The sequence below is a fragment of the Seriola lalandi genome, unplaced genomic scaffold, assembly GCF_002814215.2.
Source record: "Seriola lalandi dorsalis isolate HSWRI2012SDOR001 ecotype SW California unplaced genomic scaffold, Sedor1 jcf7180002054181, whole genome shotgun sequence".
Classification (NCBI taxonomy): domain Eukaryota; kingdom Metazoa; phylum Chordata; class Actinopteri; order Carangiformes; family Carangidae; genus Seriola; species Seriola lalandi.
Genome location: NW_019524734.1, coordinates 359,519 through 381,442, shown reverse-complemented (window position 1 = coordinate 381,442; position 21,924 = coordinate 359,519). Strand labels below are relative to the sequence as shown.

Here is a 21,924-nt window from a genome sequence, read left to right as displayed (position 1 = left end):
ATTATTATTATTATTTACATGTTTAACATAATTTCCATTTAGTACAGCTCATGTTCAGAGTGTGGTGAAAATTGTGTGTGTGTTTTATGATAAGGAAAGGTTGGTTTATTGTTTGAAAAATGTAGTGTCATCTAGCAGTATGCAGTGTCTAACTCCGACCAGCAGGACGAGCGCGTTCGCTGCACTGTGTGTTCAGGGAAAAGGAAAGTCTCGCGTGAACACGTTCAGAGAACGAGAACACATACTTGAGTGTGAAATTACTGTGTGTGTGTGTGTGTGTGTGGCGAACGGTGATGGTAAAATACATATGTTTGCTCTTTACAGGTAAGAAGGGAGAGTTAGAATTGTGTAATTGATGGGTGAATATGTTTTGTCGTAGTTTACGGTCCCGGTTGCGTTATATGTGGGATTGTTTATGAACGTTACTTACTACTACGTCAGCAAACGTAATGTACCGAAAATGGCTAGCCAGTTGTTAGTACTGGTTGCTTAGTTACCTCAAGCGAGTGGGAGGCTGGAGAGTAGAACTAGGAGCCGGTCTAAAGAGCCCGGATTGCTCGTGTAGTTCATAAATAAATATGTAAATAACTTAAAATAGATACATGGTTGATTAATTTGACAATGTTTGGTAGACATGATTGGCTGACTGTGTATTTGAAAAACAAGTAGATATTGAATGTACATGATGAAAATGGTCTGGAATAGCAATACAACAGACATGATTTATTGTTTGGATGTTAGTGCAGATGTTCATCATTTTTCTGTGTTCGAATATCAAACACGTTCAGAGAACGAGAGCACACACTTGAGTGTGAAATTACTGTGTGTGTGTGGCGAACGGTGATGGTAAAATACATATGTTTGCTCTTTACAGAACAAAATAAAAGACTTTTCAAATTAAATGTGTAGTGGAGGGCAGCTTCACTCTGCACCACGCTACAAAGACATCAGCCTGAAACCCGCAGAAAGAGTTTACGAAGCGGAATTCACACACTGACCTCCACGACCTGATATCTCTTCAACAAACACAAACTGAGCTCAGATCAGTGAGCAGTTTTTCAGCACGTCCCTCTCACAGACGCGATCTCTAGATTCACGACGAGATGGCTGAACCGGGCGAACCATCCTGAGCCCCAGCAGTCCTGTAAACTGCGGCACATCTGCATAGACTGTAATTCTCCACATCACGGTTTACAGGAGTGCCGTGACTCAGTGCAGCTCATATAACCAGCTATCATCTGCATTACCTTTCAAAATTCATTCATTCATCATTGTCCAATCATATTCAGTCAAAATGCATATTTGTAACTTCAGTTTTTACAGTTTTCTACTTTGCAGCTGTACACACATGTTCACACATACACATCTTTTCTACACATGTACAACCTTGAATTTCTCATGCAGATTTATTTTAGAGCTTTACACTTTATTATAAACGTTGTCATTATTTATTAACATCACTTTACAAGCTTGAAATCTTTTTGAACCTTATTTTATGCCAAGCTGTCACAAGTAAATCGATCATGAGGTGAGAGGAGTCGGGATCTGTTTGAGTCGGCTCAGGTGAAGGATAAGTAGTGATTTTTTTCAGAGCAGTATGATGTGGAAACTTGAAGCCTCCAGTGCACGTACACTGAGATTGGACTTTTCAGTTTTAACGCATGGCTGTGTCTGGTCTGATACACCATACCTCAGCTCACTTGGAAGAAATCAGAAACATTTTCAGGCTTCGATGTGGTTATCTGGTGCAAACTGAGCTTGAATGGCACGTGAATGGTTTGGCCCCCAGTGGGCAGGAATCACTCTGTGTGGTAAAAGTTTGAAAGTAAATGACTGGTAAAATGTTAGATGTGGAGGCGAGCACCCTAATGTGCTCTGCTTTTTGCTTTTTCTCAACTTCAATGTTCTCATTAAAAAAGATTAGATATTTGACAAACCATTTATTAACAGTTTAGTGCATTTGTTGGTAATATTATATACAACTTTTTAATTCAGCAGTTTATTGGCAAAACTGCCAGCATCACTGAAGCATGAGCTTCGTGCTCATGTACTTCGCAACATGATGAGAAACAACTAGTTATTCAAGCAGCGCTGAGGTCCTTGTGCTACTTGGCAGGCATGCTAAATTGCCCATTGGGATTGAAAAGCAATCCCCGCATAACACCACGCTGAAGGAGTCAAGGTGACTTGAGTAGTGGCCTCACTTTAACTGTTTTCTCTCAGCCATTAAACTTTTCCCTCCTCAAGTAGGCCTACAGGGCACTTGCAATTTGGCCTGATGAAAAATGGACAGGTAAATTGGAAGAGCAAGTCATTGTAAAACCCTGCACTCACTCAGAACACAACAAAAGGACCTCCGTGCTTGTATGTGCTCAATATTACATGGAAGAAATGTCTTACCTTGCGGCAACCCTGTGGAAAAAAGGGGAAAAACTTCAAACAATGCTGCATCTGGTAGAGAGAGCATGAAGTATGAGCAGCATATGAAAGCTGATTGAGTGAGGATGCGAGTGAAATGGGGATAAAGATCTTTTCCACCATCAACGTATATTTCTTCATCTCTTATACATGGAGATTAAGCTGCTTTCCATGTCTGTAGCTCTGCAGAAGAACAAATGGGTAAGCCAATGAGACATAACAGAAATCGTAATTGGTATTCGTCTCAGGATGGCAAATGGCTTTGGTGTTTGTTTGGTCCATTGCACCGCGCGTGCCTTCTTTGTGAGGGCTGACGTGCATGTTGAATTAAGTCAACACGGAGATGAGACGACTGCATTACAGGAGAGCGGTGGTCATGTTTGAATGCCTGCTTCGTTAATCTCATTCTACGTGGAGGCGACACTTGAATTTGTGCTGCAGGTTGAGGCAGCGGTTCTTTGTCCATGGAAGAAGGGGAAATGTGTTCCATTCACGGCAACGGCAGTCTTCATTTTTTTGGCAAAATAATGTAGCACAATTGTCCTGCTGCTGACGGTCAGTTTTACCTACAAAACACTAGTTCATCTTGTTTTCTGTTTCTGCACGTGTTAAATAGAGGTTTGGCACGTTGGTGTACGGTCGGGGGTTGGTGAAAGGCACTAGCTGAATAAACATGAAGTACTGTAACAAGTAATGTTAGGAATTACTTCTGCTGTTGAGCATGAATCCAATTTTTCATCAAGTAAAAATCATTTTAAAATTCAACAATTAAATTAAACTTTAAGTGACTTGCCTTGAAGTTAATTGCCTGGATGCAAGGGAGGTTTATACACGCATGTAAAAACATTGACTGTATATAAAGATGGAACGTAAACTCCCAAAGGTTTCTGAAGAGCGGTTTTGAAACTGTGAGTGAGCTGCTCCACCGTCGACATCTTGGCAGTGTCTGACTCCGCCTCTAACTCCCGGCTAGCTCTTTTTTCAATGAATGGTTTTTGACATTTCACAGTAGGAAAAGCACAGGCTTAAATAATATTGCGATGTAATAATTTATCATAATAATAATAATAATAAATGATGGGTGAATTCCATGTAGCTGCTTCATTTTCTGGGTCATAGAATTGCATGCTGGCTCACTGTCACACTGTCATTGTTCGCTTACGGAGCTACCAGACATGTTACTGTTACTAGTGACAGCACTTGACGACAACAAGTCAATATGCAACTCAACAAAACAAGAGTTTTTTTTGTGTAATGTAATGAAAGACCACATTCTTCCTGAAAGGGTAATTTGTCAGAAATATCTCGGAGCCGAGGACAGATGGGTTACATAAGCGAGTCTCTGTGTAATTCCACCTGTGCACATGAGTCTGGATTTTTGCAGTAAGTAGCTACTTTTTTCCACTCTGTAGCTCTCCAGCTTAAAAGTACCAAACAAAGCTATAGCTGCAGTGTTAGCAGTCCCAGCTTTACTTTGTTTGCCTCTACATACAGTGATGCATTACGCCTCACTGCCTTTCATTTAAACAGCTTAGCAAGCTGTCGAAACCGTTTTCGAAACTTCCAATCTCGGCAACGATACGATCCATCCTGCTCTGCCTCGCTTTAAATGGGATTCATCTGTGTGATCACATTCGCAGAAACTCTGCAGGGTGTGTGACTTTTCCACGAGTGAAAATTTCTAATCACAGCCGAGTAGGAGTCAGTCTTGTTGAATCTCATCAAACCCCGGCGCTCCTTGTATTTCACATCAGCGGCTGCCAGAACCTCCTCTGATCTCGGCTCACCTTGAAGTGGACTGTTCAACTTGTCTTCTGTGCTTTGTGTCCCGAACATAATCATTGGACATGAAATTTTGAAAGAAGAACTTTTCAAACCACCACAAATTACCATTTGCCGCCTGTCCTGATTAATATGTGGAGTCTCGTGTTGGGGAGCTTGTTAGGAAAGGGAGCGACTTTGATTGATTGCACTGTTTCCTATTCTCATTCATGTAGAAAATTGGCAAGGCCGGATGACGAACACCTTAAAACAAGCCCACAAGCGTTCCCTGGGGACATGGGAGTGTTTATTTCTGTCTGTGAATGAGTCCTACCTTTTGTTTTAAGCTTGTGCACTCAGATACATACACAACTGGGGATGCTGAAACTTAAAAAAAAAAAAAAGATCTAGCCACGTCGGTACTAGACAAATATCATGAGTAGCGCCTGTTTTCTCTTTTAAAATCTTTCTTATGCTGTTTTGGTGTCACCCACTACAGTGTTTTATTCATGAACCTCAGCATCATTTCAGCACAGGCATCAAGGTTTCTCTCCAATCTCTGTGTTTACTCCCTGGTTTCTGGGAAATATCCAGAGTCATCATGCTGATGAAATTGCTGTAGAAGTTTTTCCACACGCGTTCGTGGTGTTTTGTATTGGCAGCCCCGGCTTTGCTGACTGTGTTGTGGGTGGTGGAGGTGGTGGTAAGGAGGCCTTTGATAAGGATTCTCGACATATTTGGGCTGCTGCTGTGAAGCCCGTGAAGTTGGGAACTCGTGTGTGTTTGTGTGTATGTGTGTGTGTGATTGTGTGTGTGTGTGTGTGTGTGTGTGTGTGTGTGTGGTGGGTTCATACCCTGAAGTTTGAATTTAGATTAGACCTGAGTTAAAAAAAAAAGAATGTCTCATGTTGTTCTTTTTCTCTCCCTCTTCATCCCATCCAACCCTCGACTCCACCGCTCTCCCTATCTACTCATCCCATTACATCTTCAATTTTAATGCCCCCCCCAACCTGCCCCTCCCTCTTTACTATCTCCCCTCCTCACTCTAACAAGAAGCTATGACTGCGAGTGGAGAGGTAAGAGAGGGCAGCTTCCCCTGACACCGCATGAGGATGTGAGCAGAATAGCTTCAGCTTTCACCCCCTCTTACCACCACCACACACACACACACACACACACCTCTCTGCTGCTGTTAAATCCCAGTACAAGCACACAGCTCTGTGGCCATATGGGCTCCTTCCCCCATCTCTCGTCTCCCACTGGGCAAACAGGCCTCGGAAAACAGCCTTCCTCTCAGACTGTTGTTTAGCTCCTGATCTCCCTTAAACAGATCTGTTTGCCCGTCTCATTACTTCTGAATGCCCCTGTCGATATCTTCACATTAAACCCAACGCCGGTCGGGCATGCTAAAATTTTAAACAGACATTGTACGCTATCGTCTTTGCCTCTCGTGTTTGCTGTCACCGTGTGTTGTATACTGTTCTAATAAGACACAATGCCTGCAAGCCAAAAACAGAGGACAAGATTTTATGTTAAAATACACCTGTCTTTTGGAACTAAATCACACAGTGTGTGGTGGGGGGGCACAGGAGAGCATCCCATTAGCTCTGACTCAGATGCTTTATAGATTCACCTTATATGCCTGAATTAAATTCTGGTGGGGTATTAGCACTTATCTGCTAACAGGAAGTTACAAATTGAAATGTAAAAGTGAAAACAGCAGTGAATGAAGTCTCCAGAGAAAGATGGGCTCAACATAATTTAGCTTTTTTTAATTGTTGCAGATCAACGTTCACATTTGCTGCAACTTTTAAGTGATAAAACTTAAAATCACTGACAAGGATTTTGTCTGTATCCAAAGCATATTTCTTATTCCTCTGTGCCATGAACTTCACTCTTGTCCAAAATATACATATGTATGCGCAAATGTAATTTCCATATATGAAATATATGTACAGATAAAATAAAAAATATGTTAAAATTACAATTACAAACCTGTTACAAATTGGAACCATTTCCTACATTAACATATATGTCTCGCCCATTCAAATATGTATGTTCATGTATGCTTTATGTATTTATATTGTACAATATTGTAAATATTGTTGTTGTTAACATATATGCATATATCAGAATGTATTTATATGATTATAATATATCCCCTTATAGGTGACATCATATATGGCAACATCACTCTTGATATAGGGACGTATACGTCATGTATTACATTTCTGTTTGGGGCAACTGTGTCCTTTTTAAAAACATTCAACTGTAGATCTGCGAATATTTACATCCACAGTTTAGAATCAAATTGCCTCGGGCTGAGTGCCACAGATGGGAAGGGAAGTCAGATTGTAGTATTGACGGATGGATCAATGCATCGCTCCTGGTCTTCTCATCTTAATAGTTGACAGTGAGAATAATGCAGTGTAGAATAATGTCAACTGTATCTTTAAGTTTGTGTCTAAAAATTTTTATCTGCAAATGTTGGAAGTTCTGCGGCTTTTAAGTGACACTGTGAGATTGTCCCTCAATTCCTCGACCCCCCACCACCATGATTCACTGGTATTGATGGTGTTAGTCATAGAGTTCTGCCCAAAGAACCAAGACAATTTTTGTCTTATCAAACCAGAGAATCTTTTTCCCTCGTGCTCTTAGTCCTTTAAAGGCCATTTAGCAAACTCTGAGCAGGCTGTCATATCCTTTTTACTCAAAGTGGCTTCCGTCAAGCCACTCCACCAAAAAGGCCTGATTGACGGACTGCTGCAGAGACGGTCGCTGCAGAGCTTCTGAAGCTCTGTTAGAGTGACCGTCGGGTCCTTGGCCACCTCTAGGAAGAATCCCGATGGTTCCAAACTTCTATTTCACAATTATTGAAGTCATGCTTTTCCTGGGAATAATATCGAGTCAGTTCAGTTGGCCACAGTTAAATTCTATCCCAAGACCCATCTCACGGATTCATTTAAAAAAAGAAAACACACACACACACACACACACAATGTGAAGTGCCACAGCAAAGTGTTTGAATAGTTTTGTAAATGAGAGATTTTTCTAAAAAAAAATTCTCAAACATGAACTTACTTTGTCATTATGGGTTATTGATTCTAGATTCATGGGCAGAAATGGCGCTTTTATCTCTGCAAAATGTAATCTTCAACGCGGTGAAGTATGCAGGGGTTTGAATACTTTCTGAGGCCCCTGTAAGTCTTTATTTTCCTTTACTTTCTCAAGTCATTATTCTGTTACATCCCTCTACTGATTAGTCTTTGGAAATAAAAAAGTGATATCTCTGGAATCAGAAAAACCTTTTTTATTTCTAAGGTGATAAAAATATGCGAGCCGTTAGGTGCCCTTTGTAGACAGCTGGATTGATTACGACAGGAGCACATCTTTTGAACTGAAAAACATGGCTGAAAGGTCTTCTGTGTGGACACAATGTGAAGGCTAAAGTCCAAGTGAAGCCATTGGTATTAAGTCAAAGTCAAGTAGTTATATATCAATGTAAGTGTCTCACACATATCAACCTCCATCTACTCCAAAGTCGTCTTTTCAGCTTTTAAAAAACTGTAATATTAAGTGAATAAAATAATTTCAAAAGATAAATACAATGAACTGGATGGCACAATGTTTTTAGTCATCTGTATTGTTACAAATGTGAATGCAAATTTGAATGATAGCATATTATTCAAGAGAACCTGGAAGTTCTAGTTTCACTGTGGCTCTGTATTTAATTTGAAGAGCCCACTCTTTCCACAGTTAGTGTCCATGTTACTGATTTTTTTTAGTATTGTGATAATCTTCAACAAATACAGATAAACTAATACATCAGCACTCATCAAAATATGTGAATATATGTATAAATACATAATGTTCAAATACAAAATCACAGCCACTGTATTAATTTAAAAAAAATAGAAAAAAAACTCCATATATCACCAAGAAATAGCAGTTTTCATTGGAGCTGAGTCTCCCAGAGGTTGTAGTACCACGAGTGTATTCTCTCTCTAAATTCCCTTTCCACCGAGACGACGATAACAATCGTCACACAGCGCGGTCACCAGAGGGCATGGCGATAAGCAGAAATGACTTTTGGAGCTGTTGATTCTGAATTCCCCAAACTTAGCAGTAATAAACGACTATTAAAGAGACCGCAACGCTCTCCAGCTGAGAGGCCGGCGGTTCAGAGAGGAATTGTACGAGGGAGAGACAGAGTGCTAATTTCCAGATCATTATTCCATTGTGAACACATGAAGGTCGTCCTTCAAGCCCGTCCTCTAACTACACCAAAGTGAGGCTGATTTCTGAGGGGGCTGTGAAGTATCCACTTAAAATAAACACAGCTTTTCTTTTTTTAGCAATGATAGAGGGTTAAAGGACAGTTCTTTACATACTGAAAACCTTTAGGCTGTTTATATTTACTGAATATATGATTATCTGAATATGTTTAGTGACCTTTGCGCAATGTGTTTGTCTCTTTTACATCGTACAAATAATTTTTCCTGAGGCTTTTAAAGCAAGTCTGGATGAAGCATGGAGTTTCACAGGAGCTGAGATGTGGCCAATGTGTCTATAATGTTATATCCTTATCCATGCATAAGTATGTTTGCATGTGTGGCGGGGATGGAACGATATAAATATATCATCATGGAAACCAAGCTTAAATGGATCCTGAAAACCGTCACTCAAAATGGAAGGCCACAGTATAAGCCCGTGTTGTTATATCAGCACATCTCAGCGTTTATATTTCAGATTATTCTGCGCACAGGATATGAGATTGTTCAGAATATGATAAAGTACCAACTAATAAAGTTAAAACTATATATAAATATATATGTATATTAAAGAAAGGTTTTTGAGCAGGTAAACTGAAGCTATGGCATTTTCAATACCACACACAAACAGTGTAAAGTTATATGATATATACTGATGCTAGTTTTCACAGTTGCAGTATGTGCTGTGAGTCAAATGGCAACTTTAGAACGCCACTACCAGCCAAGCTTTACAAAAAGAAAAATCTTTTTAAAGAGATATAATATAGTGATTTTTTTTCCTCTGCAGCTCTCGACGTTGTGCGTCAGGCCAATCTTTTTTCTATTTTCGATTTATCCAAACTCATAGTTGCCTTCAAAAGTCAAGTCAAGGTTGATGTTTGATTCTCATTTTCTTCCAGCTATGACGATCCTTCACGCTATATGTTTCCTATAAATTGGTCATATATTTGCTGAAGTACAGGTACACGGGGGTCACACGCAGCAGATCCCATCGTACACAATGCAACACATGCAGGAAGGTAAAAGACAAAATATTGCAGTAGAGCCCTTACTTGGTGTTAGGAGACAGAAGGTGAATATCACCAGCAATTGCAATTTGTTTTAAAGGTCAAATATTTAACACTTCTCCTGTGTTTTATCTGAAGTGTTGATCCATAAGAAGATATATTTGTGGTTTTAAGAACAAAAAAACCATCTCAGTGTAGTTTTACATCTCCTCTCTCAGGCTTCTCTCTGGAGCTCTAGTAACAACAGGTCGGTGAACCAATCAGAAGAGAGGAGGTTCTGAGCCTCTCTTCTGATTGGCTGACTGTTTTCTGAGTGATGAAATAAAAAGTATATATGATTTCAGGTAAAACACTCAGAGAAACCAAATCGTGCAAAGTTTGGATGGCGGGTCAAGGTGTGCCGTGCTGGAGGCATGGCTGAGAGCGGTGACTGCTTTGTTGTGACATCACAAAGTTACAGAAGTCCTAACGGCTCGTTTAAGGCTCAGTTTTTGAAAACAGTGTGTGCATTTCGTCCGTGGATTGCACACTGATACTTTCACAGTATTAATATAGAACTTAGACCTGATTATTAATCAAAAAAGACAAAGGCCTCTCACTTTCTACAATATGGGACCTTTAATATTGTACAGCTCTGTGTAGCTCCTCCACTTTCTCAATACTATACTAGAAAAGCAAACAACTGAGCTGAAGCCATGGTGTGGTTAGCTTGGCCTTGCATAAAGAGAAACATTCTGGATCTGTCCAGAGTTGATAATAACCCCTTTCACCCACAAAAAACATATTTTTTGTTGTCAGTGTGGCTTATTGAGCCGCTGTATTCGGGACACGTAACACAAAGTTCAACTCAAGACCTCACAGCCGATGCTTAAAGCTTGTTGTGTGTGTGAATTGCAAAAAGAAGTATTGGCATGTCAGCACTGCCTTACTGCAAATATTTTCTCTGGAGATGTAGTTTTTTTTATTTATTTATTTATTTTATTAACTGGACAAATAAAATCCAAACTCTCTGCATGGTATAGTAGTAAACTATCCAATGTTTTTGTTGCGTTTCAGCTGAACTGACCGGTTGATATATTGTAGTGACGGTCGGCATAGAGACAGCACAGTGACATTGTTTGGTCCCAGATGGTAGTGCATGAATCTGCTGCAGCTCCAGTTTAACACTGATCTCATCATCCCACCCAAATACACTCTCCGATGAGATGAATTATTTTATTCCACTGTTGACACTCCACTGTGACATTATTGCCCGGGACAGAACAAAACGTCCCCGCTGGGTGCGAAAAACCCGACAGCGCTACGTTGCTGAATTCTCTAAAAGAAAAGAAAAAAAAAAAGAGTTCTGCGTGTCCCTGAAACTGCACCAGACAGACCACTTTAATGTAATTTGTTTATTCCCATTGTGATGCATTAATCTTGCAACAGTAAGAATCACATTCATTTTTTTTTTTTTTTTTTTTAATTCTTAAATCCCCTCTGAGGATTTTCTAATTATATCAGTCGTTCTTGGATAAGCAGAGGTCTTTGAGACTCGTGACTTGGAGAAGGAGAACCAGATTTTACTGAATTTGTCATCTCATTTTAATGCAAAGTATAAATTACCTATATACGCATAAGCAAACCTGTGACAGCCACAGAACACACTCTGTATTCTTGCTAATCTATCACGTTGCGGTGGTGTCTGTCAGTCGGTTCTGGGATGGGAAAGCGGCGTTGTGCCGGGATCTTCCGTGGTGGAGCGGCCTGTTTGTTTATGCTTGGATTAAAGATTTAAAAAAAAAAAACGCTGGAGAGAGATGCTACGTCATTTTAATTATAAAGGAATTGAAACTCCTTTAAAGTAAATGGTTCAGCGAATCTGCATTCAGAGGAGCAGCTCTAATAATGTGGCGTAATCAGATTACTTTGATCCATCTTAATGCTGGTGGGTGGGCACTTTCTCTTTTCTTTCTCTCCCTCTCCACCACTCTTTTGAATTGGTCTTCCTCCCCTCCCTTCCTCTCTCTCTCTCGCTCTGCCGGGTGGTACTGTACTCGGTCTCGTGCAGTAACGGCGGCAGTCTCATTAATCCCGCTCTCGTGGCAAACCAGTCCCCGGGGAGCGAGAGAGCACACTTTTTAAAAAGTGCCCTGTCACACTCTGGCACATCATTTGCATTTAGGTTAAAACCTGTCGGGACTCTTAAATCTTATTTATGGGCAGAGGGAACTCCCTCTTCACTGCGGCATGAGGGCATCAGTTATTGTAATACTCTCACAATTACAAACACACTCACACACACAGACTGCTGTGTCACAGTAAAAAGCATTAAGTGTTTTGGTTTGTAAACAGGTTATAATCTATATAAGGGTTATAGCTATTATCCAGCGAGCAAGTGCTTCCTCTGCCAGTAATCAGTATAATGGACTGTCTAACAAAGACGGTGGTGCACACTCGCACAGCGTGAAGTGAAGCGCTCTAGGTACTGTAATGTTTTGCATCTACATTGTGTGCACAAAATATTAATGATCCCTGCTTTTACCATGAATACTTAAGGCCAGGTAAGTGCTAACATAGACTGTGCGTAGAGAGTGAATGGGAAATTTACATAAGAAACATTAGTTAGTTACTTTAAGGAAGCCCAGGAGATAAAAAGAAAAGAACTCTTTATCATGAAAACAAAGATTAAAAGTCTACAGCTGCACTCGTGTCTCTGAGAGGCTGCCTTTAGTTACAACAGCTTTGAACCAGATACTAATATTAGCATGCTAACATGCTCATTATGACAATGTTAGCATGTCATTGTCATCATTGCAGTGTTGTGTGTTAACATGCTAACACATTTCACTTATAGGGGTTGATTAGTGCTTAACACTTCAGCATCATCTGAGGCTGATTAGAACATAATCAGGTTTGCAGGTGTTCGCTTATAAACCAAAGTGTTAGTCACATGTTCAACATATAATGTATTTAAATTTACTTGATTTCTTTGCATTTAATGAATAGATGTAGTACTTTGTACTTACACCAAGGTCTTCTACTGCACTGAAGCTTGGGTGATGTCCTTCATTTTTAAGTTGCTTTGGAGAAAAGCCAAATGGGTAAATGTAAATTGTCTATATGAATATGTTATGTGAAATTTTGTATATAGACCTAAAATGCCATGATTGATATTTTTAATTTAGTTTTGAATACTTTAGTTTTTGTGCATCATCAGAGTTATTTTCTTATTCTTAACAAAGCTGCTGCAGAGACACAGACGACGTCATACAACTGCTTTCACTGGCTGAGCTCCCCGATGACTCGTTAACTGGCCTTAATGTGTAACACGGATTCCTCCCCGTCAACTACCTAAATACCAGACTACACTAACTACAAGAGCTTGACCTTTGATCTCTAATCGTTCGTGTCATTATGCTCAGGCTGGAGTTACAGACACAGACGAAGCAGGTGAAAAGGCCTTAAAGCCCAGAATCACCGGAGACACCACACTGTCCAGGTGTGAAGGTGGTGCAACTCTCCTGCACGGTGTGTAAAAGCCTGTGATCAGCAGGAAAATCTTGCTAGCACCTACATCTTGGGCAGTAATCACTGTAATAGTATTGTGTAGCATGGGGGTTAGCCTGTGTTTATATATATAGATCTTTACAGTGATAAGTAGGTTTTGTGGCGTGAGAGCCGAAAGTCGTGAGCATTTGATGCTCTACCTCTGCACCGCTCCTCTGCCTACCCCTGGCTTCACACTTCCTGTTGTTGCAGTCCTAATTCTCATCTCCCATGCCAACACAAATGCCTTAACTTGGTGCTTCAGTCACTCAGTCCTAGGATTTTCTTTTTGATCTGGTCTAATCCTCATTATTATTTACAGACCGTGATTTCTCCCCGCAACCACCGGCGTGCTGCGCCCGCTGCACGAATAAACCAGTACATAGTATGGACTTTGATCAATTATGAAATATTCGCTAATGGACTGTGTCCCTTCAATGCAGCCCCACCACCACCACCACCACCCCTCTCTCTGCTCTGCATTGTGCTGGAGCTTGCCTCTTTGTTAGGTTCATTTTGACATCTGTGTGTAAAATGAGCTTTCAATTATTTAAGAGCTTGTATACCAGTAGAGCTAGCGTATTATATCTGGATAATAGATTTGTATACTGCACTGGGTCATACTCGCAATTAGTGTAATAGTCTTTTGCAATGGCAGACTGTTCAAAGTAATCCATAAACAGTATAAGAATGTGCACTGTGTACTGTACTTTAAATGGTGGCATTAAACAGGATGTGATGTGCAAATTCTTAATTAGAAATTTGTGAGGGATTAATGGCCCCGGCTAACAACAATGGAAAGTATGAAAGAGCTTTTAAAGAATCCAAACAAGCTGAAAAGATATTACTAATAATTTGCTGTGAGAAATGTAGTCCATATACTTTTTCTATGAGACAATAAAACACCGTAGGTTCTTTGAATTTTATACATTTGATCACTTTGTGGAAGTTTTTTGGCTTCCCTTGTTCATCCTTTGTCACAATCTTGAATTGTTTTTGCAGGCATGCGTGCAGTCATGGCTTTGAGACACTTGATGTAAGCTTTGCACTCCTTTCAGTGTCATCACATTGACTTAAAAAGAAAAATGTGATTCTGAACTGCATGTTCTGCTTCAACCTTTCTCCTCGGTTTGATCCTTGAATGAATCTAGACCCAAGCTTTGTCCATTCAGTCAAGCAGAAACATGTGACGGTGTCCACTCTCCACAGTCTTCATATGAGAAATATTGATTCTGATAATTGTAGTACTTGTGGATTGATCGAATTAGATAAGAAAGGGTGAAATATGAAGCCATGTATTTGAGTGTGTGACGGACTTAGAGCACTTGAACATATCCTCAGTGTTCAGAGTTGGGAGTTGGGATTGTACGTGCAATTCGTATTTCAAAATCAATATTAAAAGTGAGTTTAGACAACACTCTCATTCTGCTGAACTAAATTGGCATCGCTGTTAATGCTGTTATTCTGAAAGGCAGTTGTATGGACAGGAACTTGTTGATAAAAAGGACAAAATGCTTGTGTAACAGAACATGTAGCTGTTGCCTGTTTCAATAAGTGAACAGCCCTTGCTGTGTCATCTGTAAGTGCAGTGACTCAGACGGACTAACAGTGAGTGACTGAATGGATTAGTAGAGTCTCTTTTACACTGGTCAGAAAACCCACTAAGACTCGTTAACATCTGGCTTTTGTCGACAGTGGAAAAGGGCATTCGCTCCCGGGTCAAATGACTCTGCAGCAGTCACGGGTATTTATCAGCTCCAGCTCCAATCAGCGATGATGTAAACACACGGCTACCGGGTGAACACTCTTCCCCCCCCCCCCCCGTCTTTGCTGTGACATCACAAACACTTTAGACAGAGCTGTCACCTGCCCAGCGCTGCAGTGACACTGTGCTACGGGATGAAAGACTGAGTTGCAGCCACGAAATACGTTTCAGAAAACACACAATCACTGAATTGAAGCGCTTCACGCGGCGGCTCCGACACTTAACAGCAGCACCGACCTGGGGATGAGATGCGACGGATCCATTTTCCCAGTCTGCACGGCGGCTAACAGCTCACTCTTTCTCCCCTGCATCTGTGTGTGTGTGTGTGTGTGTGTGTGTGTGTGTGTGTGTGCTCTGTAACCCTGCAGTTGTGTGTCTTTGTCCTCTCAGGCAGACTCGGCTGGCAGTGTTAAAGAAGTCAATCGTCTTTTTTAGGTTTACCTGCTTATACGCACTACTTTTGGTGCGGAAACCGTGTAAGAGCCTTTATGAAACCAGATTGAATTTGTCTGAAAACATATCTCCACTTCACATTGTGAGTGCCGACCTTCTGAAAGTGCCAGACATGTTTTAAATTCTATAAAAGAAATACTCTGCTATGATTAATATTTAGTTTAACATGGTTTTCTCACATAAAAAGTGAAAAAATGAAAAATTGGGGCCGGAAACACATCTACACCTCCTCACTGAAAAATTCTGGATGAGGCTTTGTGCCCCGCCCACCACCACCTGCTCCCTCCAGGTGGGCAGGTGATGGTTAGCGAGACTCAGCCACATGTTTGAGCCTCAGTCAGACCCAGACTCAGATGAGGAGTCTGTTGAGACCAGAACCAGAGACTAGCAGACGGATCAGAATGGTTAGCGTGGTTAGCATCTTTTATTTGTTTATGTTGTTTGTTAGCTTGTAGCTGGCAGTGGCTGACACAGTGTTAGTGGTTGTGCTAATGCTAACTCTCTCTCTCTGTGCTGACGAGCTTAGGTTATTTGATGTATGAAACCCTGGCTGTCTGAATCTCTTTTTACGAGGCTGTCATTGGTTCACTGCGGTTCCAAGGTGGAAATACTCAGTCATGGTGTTGACCGATTGTTTTGCTCATGACATGTGTTGTACTAAATAAAGAACACCATGTGGACATGTGAACAAGGTTGAACAGTTCATTTTCATCAGAGTGTCTTTAGGTTCTTTAACATTGAAATACATTCACTACAATTGTTGAAAAGTGGTTATACGTAACCTACAAGTCTAAAAGTCTTTCACTTTTTAATCAAACGTAGTCCAGTTGCAATACTGACGCACAGACATCTTTTCACCTGCAAATCAGCAAATCACTTCTTGCTGCTGTGACTGCAGCGAAGCCAGAAATTCTGGTCGAGAAGATTGAGTCATTTAATTTCCAGCAGCAGTTTGACGGTGAAGTTGCGGGTAAGGATTCAGAGTCTAGTCCTGGTTGCACTTTCTGTGATCTTTGTTTCAAATGATGTCTCCCAGTCAGCGCTCTCAGTTCTCATGACTTATGAGCCTGATGCATCTCTGCTACTCTTCACACTTACATAACAGAAAAATCTCCCATAAAGCTCTGTCATGCATTTATAATGTTTTTTTTTTTTTCCATTTCTGCTTCTGAGTGTGTGTGTGCGTGTGTGTTTTGGCGTACAACACTAATACTTCAAACAGCTCGGAGCAGAATGTATCGTCTGAGGAACTGAGGTATGACACAAAGCACACGGTTTCTCATGTTCCACTGCCTCCATAATAAAATCACTCTTTATTCTTCTATATCTGTGGAGTTTCATTTCATTTCTGGATATAAACTCTCAAAGTGTTAGCCTGCTAATATTTGCCAATTAGCTTTAGCTTTGCAGGTATTCGGTGATAAACCAAAGTGATTAGGAATCATCACTCAGGAACCATGAATGTCTGCATCACCTGCCACAACCTGTCAAAACACACCGTCTTCAACAGTTAAACAAACCAATTTATTAAACAAACTGAGATTATTTAAATACATGTTAAAAAGGGTGGAAAATACACATGCGTGGGAGTCTGTGCAATCAGTAGTGGAGGATGTGGACATAGTGTGTGAGAGTTGTAAGGTGCCTGAAAACAAAATAAAAGGGAAGAAATGAACAGGAACTAAAACAGCATAACCAAGCGTCTGCCTGCAGGGAAGGAGGGAGAAAGAGAGAGAGATAGAGAAACTGCCAGCAGCAGTCAGAGCTTTGTAGACTGGGAACTGTGGGTCCAGGTGTTCCCAGTTGGCTCTGCCGATCCCTTCCCCATCCAGCGATGAATCCGAAACACAGTCGGACAAAAAACACAGATTGGCAGGAAGGGCCAGGGGTCGTCACACAATATTCATTGGAATTCATTCAGTAGTTCTTGAGATATTTCAGTCCGGACCAAAGAATGTTGACAAGTCCAATAAAATCTCGTCCAAACAGCTCGCAAACTGGAAGAAATTATTACATTTAAAGGTCCCATATTAGATAAAGTGAGACTTTCATGATTTCTTTGATTAATGATCAGATCTAGGTTCTATATTCATACTGTGAAAGTATCAAAGTGCTTTCCCCACATAGAAACACACACAGCCTGTATTAAACTGACCCTTAAAACCAGCCGTTAGGACTTCTGTAACTTTGTGATGTCACAAAAAAGCGGTCACCGCTCTCAGCCATGCTCCAGGCCCCGCCCACCTGGACCCACCATCCAACCTTTGCAGGATGTTGTTTTACCTGAAATCTGCTTTATTTTTATTTCATCTTTCAGAAAACAGAAAGTAGCCAATCACAACAGGTCTGTGAGCCAATCAGAAGAGAGCCTGTCCTCTGACCATTTCTTCTGATTGTTACTAGAGCTCCAGAGAGAAAACTGAGAGAGGAGATGTAAAACTACACTGAGATGTTTTTTTTTATCTTCTAATGGATCAACACGTCAAATAAAAGTGGAAAACATGGGACTTTTTAACAGCTGTTGTATCTAACAGTTATAAATCTTATTTATTGAACTTAAACCCACACCATCATGTGTCTCTCTTTTCTGATAAATTGCTCAAATTCCAGCGGATGGATCTTCATCATGATGCTGGCAGTGGCTGCTGGGAAATATGTGTTCCTGTTACAGCAAGCCTCTCATTTAGTCCCCCCTTTGTTTTGTGTTGTGTCTGGCAGAGATCTCTGGGAACTCAGAGGACATTCCTCTGGTGCGCTGGAGGCAGCAGTGGCTGGAGAATGGCACTCTGCTGTTTCACATCCACCATCAGGACGGCAGCCTGAACCTGCCAGAGCCCACCGAAGACCCTGCCAACGATTCTGCGAAGGAGGAGCTACGCATCCTCCACATCTCTGTCATGGTAAAAACCCAGTGTTCACATAGCAGCTAGAAAATGGAAACACTTTTCAAGTTTAATGGTGTAATTTCTTTTCTTTTGACAAAATCTTTCATTTAAAAAGACGCTTTTCTTTCTTACTATTTCATTAAGGTGGATATGGATTTCAATATAAAACACTGTTTTAGTGAGGTTGAGTTTTTTCCTCTAAGACTGGGGAGGGGGGGGGGCGGAGACATAAAAGTAGATGAAGATCCTTCCCCTGTTATTATGTCAGCGAGACACTGTGCAGACAGGCGGAGAGGAATACTGTGTGGAACATGAATTTTCTAAAGTTTCACATTTCAGTTGCAGAATGTAGATTTTTGCATGCCTGCACTGTATCAAACCTTATCTGCTATGTCGGCAGAGTAGGAAATGAATCCTCAGATCTCGCAGCTTCCTCCTCTTGCCTGAGGAAATGTATATTTATTAGATCTTAGATATGCCACACCTACTCCCAGTGCCCTTTTTCCAGCCCAAAGACATTACAATCTTGCTTTGATGGATGATATGTATTTTCAGACATTGAAAGCATATTATAGCTGCATACACAAATGATTAGTCAGCTCGAGAGGACTTTTGCCGGCAGCTATGTCGGCTGAACGGAGGCAGGGAGCCGCACGTCGATGCCCGCTGAATGTCAACGACCTTGAGACCTTGAGACCTTGAGATAATAACAAATAACCGACCTTGAAACAGGGGGCAGCCTGCATGTTTTGCATGAATTAGCAAACATCACAGGTTTGAGCGGTGGCAACGTTTTTATGCTTCCTCCTACTTTAGATTTTTTCCTCCGATCTCCCATTTTTTACTTCCTGCTCTATCTGCATTTCACATCCCATCAACTTCAGGTCCGGTTCTCTGTGTTCCCCGCTCTGCTAATTCCTCATCCTGAAAGAGCTGTGGCGGTAGCGCTGCCACCAGGGTGTTTTCATGAAGGTGTGGGCAGAGAAGGATTAGCATGCAGATATAAGCAGACCGTGACAACAGATGGAAGCAGTGTTGCCACTGCGATGCTCAGGCCCCGCTGCAGCTTGCCACCCGGCTGGAGGCCCTGACCTATAAATCCAAAGCCATGTCACTTGTTCGACTCCTTGTGGAAACAAAAAGGGGTCCTGTGAAGGCTGCTTTACAGGGTTTTCTTTTCTTTTTTTTTTAGCTGAAGCTCACACCTGTCACACACACCGGGACCTCTCTCCGTTGGATGTCATGGGAGGGCTGCAGAACAGGTAGTGGTGTGGAAAGAGACGCAGTGGTATACAGAACCACTGTGAACGTCTCATTCAAATCTAGGGAAACCTTTCTGGTATATGGTTATGCTATAAACAGCAGGCAAGAAACATTATGAAAGAAGGGATGGTTCAGGTTTAGTTCAGTTTTGACAATGGTTTCTATGAGGAATAGTGACATCCTGCTCACCAAAGTCATTTCTAAACTCTGGCAACATCATTACAAAAAAGTCCAGTTGGGCAGTACATAAGAGAAGAAGCACAGGGGAAATTTTGCCGACATATTCTGCATCATTTCATATCAAACTGTGATTGGTTGGGTTGTAGAAATGGGTGGCAGCAGCAGCAGTCACGCTGTGGGAATTTAATCCTACATTTCTGACGCTGATTTTGATTTTGCTGCAGGTCGTCATTGTTCGGCAAAAAGCTCCAGATCAGTTGTCTGTGAACGAGTCACAATTGAACGATTTCATGTTAGATAGCCAAACACTGAAGAGTTTAAAGGGGCCTTATCAGAGAGAGATGGAATGTAAACAAGCTAACACTTTAGCCACTTAATCTGATCCACTTTCTTTGGAGGTAAAACCAAAAGCACCCAAAAAAAAATCAATAATAATTTCCTCACTTCCTAGACAAACTGTGCACGCACTGCTGTGAAGTACTTTGGGTCCACTCCTGGAAAAATGTGAGGTCGTTTCATTCCCGGTAGAGTTCTGCACAGACCTGAGATCCAAACCTGGCCCCCGTCCTGCTTCTTTACGCCCTGACTTACCTCTGCCCACTGGCTGTTGTGTATCTACTCTAACACATGACTCATACTTGCTCAGACATTTGGCACAGAGAGAGAGAGAGAGCCAGAAGCTTTACACAACAAAATGGCCTGAACGATTGGTCCAGACAACAAATTGTATTGTATTATAAAGACCTAGGCTAAGCAGCTGTCACTTGAGGGCTGTTTGATTATCAAAAAAGTTGCCAATAAATTTTTGTTGTTGAGGGAAGCGTTCACATTCTGTGAACAGAATGCTGAGACCCATTAACTTTGCAGCGTTAAAAGGAAATCCTTTCTTTCCTTCTACATTTGTCTCAGGGGCTGTGTTTCTCAGCGCTGCTGCCATGCTTTTATCAAACACATGAAATTGAGTTGAACTGGTCCCAGGTCTGCACATCCTGGGCCAGGTGGGCTTAGCCAGGGAGCAGAACGTCTAATCTGCCACAGTTCATTGCCTGGCCACTGTGCCCACCACGAGACTGTTTATGCCTAATGGATGAGTTGGGACTCCAGCATTTTTAGGCTTGAAGACAAGCCAAGACTTATTATGGGCTTGATCCTAAAGGGGAATCAGGTTCAGTGAACTGCACCAAACTCGGGGTCTGAGGCCAGAAAAGTGATTTTTCTCTGTTAAACCGGCCAAGTTGTAATTTCTTTTCCCTGAAAACTTAGGTTTTCTGCTCAGTTTTTAGTTTTTCTGAACACAGAAGTGAAGATAATCTCCACGTTTGCACTGAGAAGAGAGTAATTGTCAGTCGCTGTGCCACAGTATTTTTGATGCACGCTGTTCTAAAGTTGGAGGCTTCTTCGTGCAGGGTTCAAAGCTTCTCCCCGTGCTCTCACATCCAACAAGGTAACCGTAGTGTCCTCCACTGGCCGCGGCTGGTCATCCATAATAGATGACTAACCTTGTGTATGTCTGAACCAACACCAGGTGAAACACTGGCAGTTCAAACACACGTCCTAAACCTCAGCTTGAACCGCACAGGCAGAGACGAAGTAACTCCCAACACGGCCAAGGGAAGACAAATAAAAAACACTATGTATTTAAAACAGCATCAGATATTCAAAGTGGCATCATTGGTTTATTTGTTGAGAGTCTTAAGCTCCAGTGTATCGCTGCTGCTCACAATTCTCCCTTTTTAATTTCCAAATTTTAATCAGCTGCGGTTTTGCCACAGGGCTTCAATGGATCAATCCAATCATCACATACAGTAAGGAGACCTCCACACCAAACCGAGCAAATTACGTTATGTGAAAGACTAATATGGTTTTCAAACCTATGGGTTAGATTTGATGTTTTTTTTCTCCCTGTGGATCTTTTAGCTGTATTGTTTCTTTATTGTTTTTTCCTAAGAGGCCAGGAAGTAACTTTTTAATTTGTGCAAGCATCATAGGAAAACCCAAACTCAAAAGTGGGTATCAAAGGCTTAACAAGAGAGGAGATATAATTCACACTGATGGAAAAAAAAAAAGAAACGCACAAAAAGAGCCAAAATCCTGACACTGCTCATTTTGCCTGATGGTGCAGAATTTGGGGCCAAGATCTGGTTTTACCTCAGCTGCCTGGAAGCCCTGGAGGTACAAGTTTTCTGTGGATCAGTAGTGTGAAAATAGCCCCTGACTGTGCCCACTCAACCCAAAAGGCGAGGAGCAGTGGAGTCTGTCAGAGCCGTATGGTGTCTGACGTTAAAGGTAACAGATACTGCCAGGCCGCTGCTTTGCTTTTGTCTGCTTTGTGCTTTGACAGACGTACTGTAAGTTTGAAGAGTAATTTAACAAGGAATACACTTTTTTGGCTG

General features: G+C 41.4%; 1 protein-coding gene across 3 annotated transcripts in view; it reads left to right on the top strand.

The window, feature by feature from the left end:
- astn1 (astrotactin 1) overlaps window positions 1-21,924 on the top strand; it is a 375,360-nt gene that overhangs the window by 51,435 nt on the left and 302,001 nt on the right. For all 3 annotated transcript variants that reach the window (XM_087173331.1, XM_087173330.1, XM_087173329.1), the window contains exon 2: window positions 17,922-18,103. In XM_087173331.1, the coding sequence (XP_087029457.1) occupies window positions 17,922-18,103 (182 nt within the window). The remainder of the gene's footprint in view (window positions 1-17,921; window positions 18,104-21,924) is intronic.